General features: G+C 38.4%; 1 gene segment (V, D, J or C); it reads left to right on the top strand.

The window, feature by feature from the left end:
• The first annotated feature begins 3,547 nt into the window (after positions 1–3,547).
• On the top strand, positions 3,548–9,187 carry LOC122128844. The segment is given in 3 exon segments: positions 3,548–3,749; positions 8,099–8,105; positions 9,030–9,187. Coding segments are annotated over 3 exon segments (345 nt in total).
• The last annotated feature ends 1,991 nt before the right edge of the window (positions 9,188–11,178 follow it).

Here is an 11,178-nt window from a genome sequence, read left to right as displayed (position 1 = left end):
GTTATATAGTTTTAGGAGTCAGTCCTGAACTCTTTATAATGTAATTTCATCTCCAGTCCCAAAGACCAGGAAAAGATCTGAGTGTGTCACGGACGTCAGGACTCAGAGGTGGAAGTGTTTGTGCAATTCTTATTTCAACCTCAAGGGGGCAATGATTCAATACTAAGACACCAAGGGGGTCACCGCTGTACTGCTCAAACCCTACATATGTTAGACCAAGACAGATAGATGGAGACTTTAGACTGAACCACAGACATTATAGGACTCTGACTAAACTGACCTTGTTGTTGGCATGAATCATAAACTTCAGCCATGATCCAGTCGATGAAGATGAGGTTGGGGTTATTAATGGGTGTAGCAATGACATTGTGTGCTGAGTGACATGAGAAGAGAGTAACTTTCTGTTGTATTTCCCTTTTCATTAAAAAGGTGCAGACACACTTTCAGCTGTACATAGAGCAGCACGACAGAGAACAAATTACCTACATGTCAAGAACACTGAATTGATCTGGCAGCAACATGGACAAATCACTACTTTTGATTCTCATCATCACCACTGGTAAACTATTTAGACATGTTCAGTATCTAATGATGTTTTAATCATTTTGTACATAAAATATTTAACATGATGAAAAAAATTGCGCTCTAACGTGTTTGCTTTTCAGAAATAATGGCTGACAAACTTGACCCTGATCGCGACAGTGTCAGTCACCCAGAAGGAATGACAGTGACCCTGAAATGTTCATATGACACCAGCAGCCGTTATGTTAGGCTCTACTATCCTGATCAGGCACCACAAAGGCTTTTATACAAAAGTGCTCGATCAAGCTCTGCTGCTTTCCGAAGCACTGACAAACGATTTACCTCTAATACTGGTGAAACATTTACTGAACTCAGCATTAATCATCTGACTCTGGCAGACACAGCTCTCTACTACTGTGCTCTGAGGGATGTAGCCCAGTGATACAAAGTCTTTGAAAAGCTGTACAAAAACACACATTTAAAACAGGATGTCTTTCATTCAGAGAGATCAAAGTAATTTCCTGTCAGTGCTCAGTTTAACACCATCAGAGGTTATCCTGTGAACAGCATCTGTGGTTACACCTGTTGCATCATTGAAATGAGGGGCATCATTATAAACTGTTACAGTGACAGAGATGGGTACAGAGAAAGACAAGCACCAGATTTTAGTTGCATCATAATTGGTATTCATCACAACTAGTGCTAATTGAACCAAATACTACTAATATTACTACAACAACAATGAAAAAAGAAGTTGTAAAATATTATCTGAACTACAATACTACATGTTACCTGAACTCCAACCCTGAGCCCTTTCCATTTTCCTCATGGCATTCCTCATGAAGAGTGTTAGTTCAGAGTTCCCTGTTTGACACTAAGACTAGTTTCAACTGTTCCATTCACACATAATCATGAAGCAGTGCATTTAAACACTACTTATTCCTCTGTCACTCAGGTAAGATAACTATTCAAATCATGATCACTGATGTTGTAGTGTTGGTGTGATGAATAATACTAAGCGTTGTGGATGTGTTTAAGATCTCCACGGCATACAAAGCAACAGGAGATCAAGTTTAATGTGAGATTTCACTCCAAACTAAATTGAAGGGTTTACAAGCGTCTGACTCTGCTGTGTTAAACTGTGCTCTGAGGCCCACGGTTAAAGGACTGTAATACATCAAAAACCCTCTTTTATCCCTCACTAAACTACTCTGACCAAATTACTAGTATGTTTTACTTTGCACAATATAATTGATCCATATTACTGCAACTAATACTGCTCGTGTCTCAAATAAAACTAGAAACATTCATCTTCTACTGTTTTCTGATGCCCACAATGACAAGAATAAAACACCATGATACAGAAGGCCTGTTTGAGATGTGTATGTCTTTCTTTCTCACATCATTAAACAAACAAACAACCACATTGTTTCCATTGACACCAAACATCTGTCCTCATTACAAGCTTTATGTGTCTTGAAGAAACAGAGACTGAAATAAAATAGCTGAAATAGCATTCTTACTCACTGTGTTAGTAAGCAACACTGGAGACTGTCTCTAGTTAATCCACTTGAGGTATTCCTGAGTACCTGAACAGCAGCATAGTTCATAACTTTCAGTAAAAAGCAGAAGAGACTAAATGAAAAAAGCCCAAAACAAACTTTAGAATGTTTGCCTGCTGCTGCTTATTATGACATAACATGAATCTAGTCTGACATCACAAAGAAAGCACTGATAATCTACCACAGGACTGGCCTAGCTGTTCTGGTTCCAACATAAACCCTATTAAAGATCTTATGTTCTGTAGTATTTATTATGTTTTCTGTTTATTGTCTGCTCCAATATGCCAAAGCAAATTCCTGGTAGGCGTAAACTTACTTAGCAATAAAAACAATTCTTATTCTGATTCTGATACGCTCCATAAAGCAATGAAGAAAAACAAACCAAGTAAAGCTACATATAGCTTTGGCCTGTAGGCTAAATAATTATAACTAACTACTGATAACAATTGTGATCAGATTAGAGAAAAACACAATAACCCAAAACAAGAATACCGTGTCAGACTATCTATTCACTATATTGTGAATGATTTCCAATAAAACACAGTCCCTGTCTATAAAACAAATGGTCACTGTTTTTCCTCTTCAAACCTCACACAGAGATCCCTATGGAGAGACACTACAGCTACTCTGGCATGGTTCTAGAGGAGGAGCTCACATGACACATGTGCTGAAATGATATTTGTAACAGAGATGTGTGTTGTGAACCTTGTGTGAGTTTACTATGCTGCTCTATTCAGCACTAACCTTCACAGCCAAAGCAGGTAACATTTATATATGAGCTACATCTTTAATTTCATCCATTATGGAAGACTGAGCAAAAGCCACCATCCAAAACCCTGTTGCTTTTCAGTTAGACCATAGCCCAGGCAAACATATCAAAGCTTTGCAGGTAAACAAGTAAGATAAACTTCTCACTAGTCCAGGTGCTTAACATTGTATATGTTAACAGTTCAATTATCAATTTGAACTTACTTAAGGTAATTACTGGGCTCAAACGTTTTCTTAGGAATGAGACATGCAAATAATAAAGTTTTCAAACTGTCAAGACAAGACAGTGAAATAACGATTAAATACAACAATTAATATGACAAAAATATGTTGGCATGCTGTAATTCCTATTTTAGCCACAAGAAGGAGTCATGTGTCAGTGGTGTGTCAGACATAAAGGAGTCTCCTGCAAGTCTCCTCAGTGTCAGACTGATCACACTACTGCTGTCAGTGTTTCATGCCACACATGATGCTTCTTTCATGCTACTGGATGAGGATCTTTGTCATCATAGTTACCTATTGTAGCAGTGCTCTGGTGATGACATTTACAATGTTACTCTACAGAGTGTTTTGGATCAGTATCTTAGCAGGTACCTACACAATGGACAGAAATGTGGATCTTGCAGGGCACTGAATTTTGACAAATCATCTATAAATTATTTAAAACTTGAGATGACATTTGACTATATTTAGTTTTTTCTCTTTTCAGGTGTCTGTATGGGAAATAAAATCACTCCAGACAGAACTGAAGTCTCAACAGAGAAGGAATCTAATGTCACCTTATCCTGCAGCTACTCTTCAGCAGTACATCTACAGTGGTATCGCCAGTATCCCAGATCAGCTCCTCAGTTCCTCCTGCTCATGCTACACAGCACTGGACAACCCCAAAGGTCAGAAGTAGATCCTTGTCTGATGGTGAAACTAAACAAAGAGAAAACTCAAGTCTTTCTGGAGATCTCCTCTGTTCAAGTCTCTGACTCTGCACTCTACTACTGTGCTCTGACGCCCACAGTGACACAAAACCACAGACTACCATACCTTTTATGATGAAAACATCGACCTACTGTGACATCACAAAGAGAGCAGTGATGAGCAAGAAGAAAATGGTGACTGCTATTTCCAAATCCCTTCTGGAGGTGTTGTGGGCCTACGTTAATGAAACACTGATGAAGGAAGGTGCCCACTGCTATGAGCAATCTGTTTTAACCCTTTCCTGCCATGAGTTGCCATTATAATGGCATTAGCTGGAGGTTCTGTATGGGTGCCCTTATAGCGCAAAGAAATGGAAGGTACCTGCCTCAAAGTCTATGGAATGCAGATCTGGATGCTCTAACATTAAAAATGGGACATTGTACTTAACTGTGTTCCATTATTAAAGTCATCACAGTCAGTTTCAAAGCGAAGTACAGATCGGTTAAATCTCACCACATGACTTCTGGCAGGAAAGCTGCTCACACCTGCTGATTTGTGTGTGATAAGGTGAAGGTGGAGCTTTGTGCAGTCTGAGAGGAGCATTTCAGTGTCAACCATTCAGTGTTGGATTTACTTTCTTGAAGCAGCCCACACCATGTTGCTGTATGGACTTATCTTGTTCAGTGCAACAGCAGGTATGAATTCTAACTTTAAGATGAAGATAGTTTGCAATAGGACATAAGTGCACAGATGTTTTCAACAGTAAATCAGCAGTCTAATTCTTATTCCATATTTCAGTTATTTTAAAGAGCTTCACACATTTTCTTTCTTTTCCAGGTATAATTTTGGGAAATACAATCACATCAAACCAAAATCAGAGTTACACTGAAGAAGGATCTAATGTCACCTTATCCTGTAGCTACTCTACAACATCCAGTAGTGTAACGCTACAGTGGTATCGCCAGTATCCCAGATCAGCTCCTCAGTTCCTTGTGCTCATACTAAAAAGCACTGAAACTCAAAGATCAGAAGTAGATCCTCGTCTGATGGTGAAACAAAACAAAGAGAAAACTCAAGTATTTCTGGAGATCTCCTCTGTTCAAGTCTCTGACTCTGCACTGTACTACTGTGCTCTGACGCCCACAGTGACACAAAACCACAGACTGCCATACAAAAACATGAGAGGAGAAGGAATCTGTGAATGAATCCGTGCTTGCAATGTACAAATGCAAGTACTGGGTAAAAATGTATTCAACATCTTTATCTTTGTCTTATGCAGATCCTGACATGGAAACAATGTCTGTTAAGTTTACTTCTTTTTGTAAATAAGATCAGCCAATACCTTAAGTATAGACGTCACTTATTTGAAATATACAATGACCACGAGGAAAATGAAATAGAATAACATACAACCAATTATGAAAATGAAGCATGACACCACACAAAGATAAATGTAGGTCTTCCTTGTGAGTGCAGTTGTTATTGTAAACGGTCATTGCAAATGTTTCAGCAAGACATTGCCTAATAACATGTCCTTTTTAACAACAACACATTTAGTGTTACTACTTACATTTCTTTTTTTTTTAGTTACAATGTAATATACTTGGCTGAGATGTCGTGGACTACTATAGTGCAGTAATAAGAGACATGACCACTGGATGGCAGCATCATTCAGTATATTGTGATCATTTTTAAACTGAGACTGCACACATCCTTCCCACACTATGACTATGACTATATTTTGAGTGAAATATACTATTTTATGAAACAGTGAATGAGAGTTCATTATGGTAACACATTGCATCCTACAATAGTGCAATTTACACAAACAGTACAACATTATTACTTACTATAAAGAATGAATAATGAAATACTAAGATCAAGTGTTTTTTAGGCAATGGAAATTTAAGTAGAAGTCTGTTCACTATTGTTTCTATAAACATAACATTACCACTGTGATGCTCAGATATAGGCTGTGTGTAGTTAGGTGTAGTTAGGGGGGCGGTCCTCTGAATCCCTCAAACGATAGAGTGAAAGAGGGAGAGACAGGGAGACTTGTCAGTGGTCAAAGAGTCAGTGGCCAAAGAGTCTGTTCTGCCCATAATATGTTTTATGTGTTTTGGTGATTGAAGTTGAATTGTTTGTATAGGACTTTTATTTTGAATATGACTTTTATTTTGACGCCCACGAGATCGGGAATGAGCCTTCTTGCTCCATTCAATGTGGTCAATAAAGGAGCAAGAAGGCTCATTTTCCTGGCTCTTGAAAAAGGAGTTTGGCTCGCTGCTTAATTTATATTAACGCTAGGAAGCATAAACATATAGACAGAGCAGTACAGTGAAAAGTCATTGCTTTCTATGAGATTCAAAATTAAAAATACATTAAACTTGAGTTTGCCGTGACAGTTGACAGTGTTGCTATGTGAACGATGTTTGTGTGTTCCAAATTTCCATTGCTTCCCGATCTCGTGGGCGTAGATACATAAAACATATTATGGGCAGAACAGAGTCCAAAAGTGGTCTTCATAAACCAGAAGTTATTGTTATTTAAACCATACAGGCTATTTACAGATGAAACACCAAAAGATGTAAAGACCCAGCATGACATCACAAAAGGGTTAGATTCGTGACAAAATGACATGCACAACATTCAGTTATGTTAATTTTAGGCAGACAAGACCAAATTAAATGGTGAGTGCTTCTTAATCAGGATTGAATTGCATTTCCATTAGATTCATGATAAGTAGGAGAACATCAATATTGCACGAGAGGGAAAACTGTCACTGCAATTATTAATAGAAAGTATTAGAAGAACATCATACTAGAACATACTAGAAATATCCCTTTCTCTTTGTACATGACATGGTCTCAACCATGATCTAGTATGTAAAACTAATCTGACTAGTTTGAACTATTTTGCTGTTTTGGTTATCAACATCTATCTCCCTCCCAGAGAGCTATGGCCCTCTTCATGCAACAGGAGTGGCAGCGCTACCTGGGCGGCCTGGTCCATGAGCGGTTCAGAGAGATGGAGAGGAGACTCCAGCATAGTAAGACCATGGTGCTGAACCACGCCCAGCAGCTGGAGAGGCAGTGGATCCTCAGGGAAACTTCCCAGCCCGTAAAGTTTTACCATCTACTGCTGATGGATCCACTAGATGGCAGGATTGGGATCAAGAGAATGAGGAAGGTAAAGAAAAAGACATTTCCTTCAATAAATATTTACAGCTACTTTTGAAATGTAGTGAAACAATAAAAAATAAGTTCCCTTAATTGCATTGTATAATCATAATGTAGCATTGGATATATTCCTTTTCCTTTCTTCAGGTCTAAATGTGTGAATATAAATCTTTAACGCTCGTTATTTATGAAATCATGAAATGTGAAACACTGATGTTCAGCCAAATTCTGGCTTTCATCCTGTAATTTAAAACAAATTGTTCATGCAGCTTGATTTGGCCAAGACCAGTGGGGAGCAGATCAGCTGGCAGACCACCAGTAGGAGCCACTCAGGCAGAGAGCTGAGAAGAGGAAGAAGACAGGAGAGAAAACACATGAGCCCTTCAGACTGTGAGGAGGAGAGCACCAATCAGGATCAGGGAGAGGAGCAAGAGTGGTGGAGGAAGAACGAGAGGAAAAGAGAGATGGAAAAGAAGAAACAAATGGAGATGGACCGCCTGAGAGAAAGTGAGATGTAGGGAGGTAGTGAGTTACAGGGAGAAACTAAGAGAGGAGATCAGACTGCTGGAGAAAGAGAAGGCGATGAAGGCAGTGAGAGGGGGAAAGAAGACATGGTGTCAGGGAGAAATAGATGACAAGAATGAAGAAAACAATGGAATTGAGATAGGAAATGTAGACATCAGGCAGGACAGAGCAAAGGGAAAGAGGATGGAGACAGAAGGACTGATTGAGACAAACACAAACCCTGAAGAGATGGAGAGAGAAATTGAGCAACAACATCTGGAGACCGCAGAAAATATGTGAATAATGAAAAGCACTGGATGGTAGTTTAATATACCGTATACTACACTCTATACTATATCAGGGATAACAGTCTGCATAAACCTTTCTTCAATTCTTCACAGATATTGCAGCCGATCAACTTAGTCCTGCCAATTCCTACATAGAAAGTGTGGAAGGGAACTCTGGAAATTTGCAGTGTTCATATGACACAAGCAGTGAATATATTTATCTTTACTGGTAGGCAGTATCCAAACGAGGCTTCAAGAACAAGAGTGTGTGGCACTCTTAAAATGTATTAGTTCTATGAAAGTAGGTCTGGCAGTGAAACTACAAAGTACATCTAACTAAATATGACGAGCTGATCATGTCAAGGCATTAGGTTGTGTATTAAGAGCAGTAATTCCTAGTACAGGAGGCATAATCTACAAACAGAAAAGGCTAAAAGCTATGATGAGTGTTGAGAAAATGAGAAAATGAGAAAATGGCTGACTTGACCAATAACAGTGACACAGTTTATCTTTGTTTAGCTGATACGATTGAGTATTTCAGACATTTGCACAGCGGTGGGTATTTTGCATGATTAAGTTTGTTAATCACATTATGCATGTGGACTGGCCTTAAATTAATATGCTTTGGGAATTTGAAAAAGTAATGGCTAATGGAAAAAGTAAAACAAAAAAAACTTTTTGGTGGTTTATTTTTAATGCACATGTACTTTTCCAAGTTGAGAATAACTTTCTTATTTAGAGAGAGAAAACAGCTTTTTGATATTTATGCACTTCAGAGCTATATCTTAGCCACTCCCTTCAGGGCAGAAGGAGGAGCTTATGATAATGTATGTTCATTTCATTTCAACAGTCTGGCATAGAATGGGCTAGAACTCAAGTTCATTAAACCTGTTCTCTGTGGTGATTTTCTAATTTCCTATAAAATGCTACTTTTGTTTTCTGCAGTCTTTGCCGCTGCTCTTGGTAAATATTAAAACTTTCAGATTAATGCTATTGTCATATTGCACAATTGTCAACTCTATGTTAATAATGAACTGATAACACAGCACGTTGTTTTAATATCTCAAGAGGCATATCTTATTCATTCACTTATTTCACTTTGTTTGCAGGTGTCAGTTCTGAGAATGTCATCTCACCAAACAGCCCTGAGGTGTATGCTGAGGAAGGATCCAGAGTTACATTGTCCTGTAACTACTCTACAACAACCAACAGTCTACAGTGGTATCACCAATATCCCAGATCAGTTCCAAAGCATCTTGTGAGTGTGTACAGTTCAGATCAGATATCAGACACAGATCCTCGGTTAACTGGGAAGATCAACAAGGAGAAAACTCAAGTCTTTCTGGAGATCTCCTCGGTTCAAGTGTCTGACTCTGCACTGTACTACTGCGCTCTGACGCCCACAGTGACACAAAACCACAGACTGCCATACAAAAACCTGACTATCATTTAATGTAAAGATATACAAGATGAAGAGAGAGGTAGACACGCAGAGAGTCCATATTTAAGTACAGTGTCAATGGCATTCATCACAGTTCAACCATGAAATACTGAAATACATTGCTCATTCTAGCTGCTTATTTAGTTCAATACTTTAACTTTACAAAAACTCCTGTCTTAGTTGAAAGGCCCCTAAAAAAGCCATTGAAATGTGACTCTAGTCTTCATTTCCACTGAATACGTTTAAATTGAAAATATTTTCTAAGCAATACACAAAACATTATGATGTTTTTATTGTTAAGACAAATACTTGTCATGAGGAGGCTGGGAAGTTATGGAGTAGACCTAACAAGGGAGATGGCCGCTAGATGGCAACATTACTCTCTATATTATCTATTGTGACATCAGACATTAGACTGCCAATCATGAAATCACTTCGATGATTGATATCTGACATAGAAAATGAATGCTGTCTTATAAATGTAAAACTCTGTCTACATTCCATGCAAGAATGGCTACGAAAGATTAATTTACTCAGCTATGAGGGTTATATTCCCTCCTTGCTGTCTGTCGTGAACATCACCCGAGAGAACATCATCAGAGAGGGCAATCCAGTAAGACTACTGTACTGAATGTTGTACTGTCACTAAACATAGGTAATGATAAGAAAATGTTAGTTATTGTTACAGTTATTAAAACATCTGTACGAACTGTATTATACACTAACCACAGGCACTACATATTTATTTATGAAGAAAACTGATATCATAAATTAAAATTAATTCAATTTGAAATCAAATTACAGAGACAATTTTACTCACAGTAAAGTATAACTTCAGTTAATCTGATTAAAATATTCCTGAATGCCTTAACATTTGCACAGTTTGTATCTTTTTCAGTAAAAAGCTTAGGAAGCAAAAGTACAAAAGCACAAAACAGACTTTGGAATGTTTGACTGCGCTGCCGTTTATGATGAAATCATCAACCTACTGTGACATCACAAAGAGAGCAGTGATGAGCCAGAAGAAAATGGTGACTGTTTTCTCCCAATCCTTTCTGGAGGTGTGGTGGGCCTAAGTTAATGAAGTTAATGAGTTTTAACCCTTTCCTGCCATGAGTTGGCGTTATAACAGAGATAGCTGGAGGTTCTGAGAACCTGGTACCTCCCTCAAAGTCTATGAAGGGCAGATCTAGATGCTCTTTCATTAAAAACATAGCACAATGGGACATTGTACTTAAATGTGTTCCATTATTAAAGTCATCACAGTCAGTATGAAAGTGCAGTACAGATCGGTTAAATCTCACCACATGACTTCTGGCAGGAAAGCTGCTCACACCTGCTGATTTGTGTGTGATAAGGTGAAGGTGGAGCTTTGTGCAGTCTGAGAGGAGCATTTCAGTGTCAACCATTCAGTGTTGGACTTACTTTCCTGAAGCAGCCCACACCATGTTGCTGTATGGACTTATCTTGTTCAGTGCAACAGCAGGTATGAATTCTAACTAAAAGATGAAGATAGTTTGCAATAGGACATATGTGCACAGATGTTTTCAACAGTAAATCAGCAGTCTAATTCTTATTCTATATTTCAGTTATTTTAAAGAGCTTCACACATTTTCTTTCTTTTCCAGGTATAATTTTGGGAAATACAATCACATCAAACCAAAATCAGAGTTACACTGAAGAAGGATCTAATGTCACCTTATCCTGTAGCTACTCTACTACAGACAGTAGTGTAACGCTACAGTGGTATCGCCAGTATCCCAGATCAGATCCTCAGTTCCTTGTGATCATGCTACACAGCGCTGAAGAACCTCAAAGGTCAGAAGTAGATCCTCGTCTGATGGTGAAACTAAACAAAGAGAAAACTCAAGTCTTTCTGCAGATCTCCTCTGTTCAAGTGTCTGACACTGTACTACTGTGCTCTGAGGCCCACAGTGACAAAAAAACACAGACTACCATACAAAAACATGACTGGAGAAGGAATCAGCGAATGAATCAGTGCT

Source organism: Clupea harengus, chromosome 25, assembly GCF_900700415.2.
Source record: "Clupea harengus chromosome 25, Ch_v2.0.2, whole genome shotgun sequence".
NCBI classification, from domain to species: domain Eukaryota; kingdom Metazoa; phylum Chordata; class Actinopteri; order Clupeiformes; family Clupeidae; genus Clupea; species Clupea harengus.
Note: the sequence above shows the minus strand (reverse complement) of the source record. Positions and strands in the feature narration are given on the sequence as shown.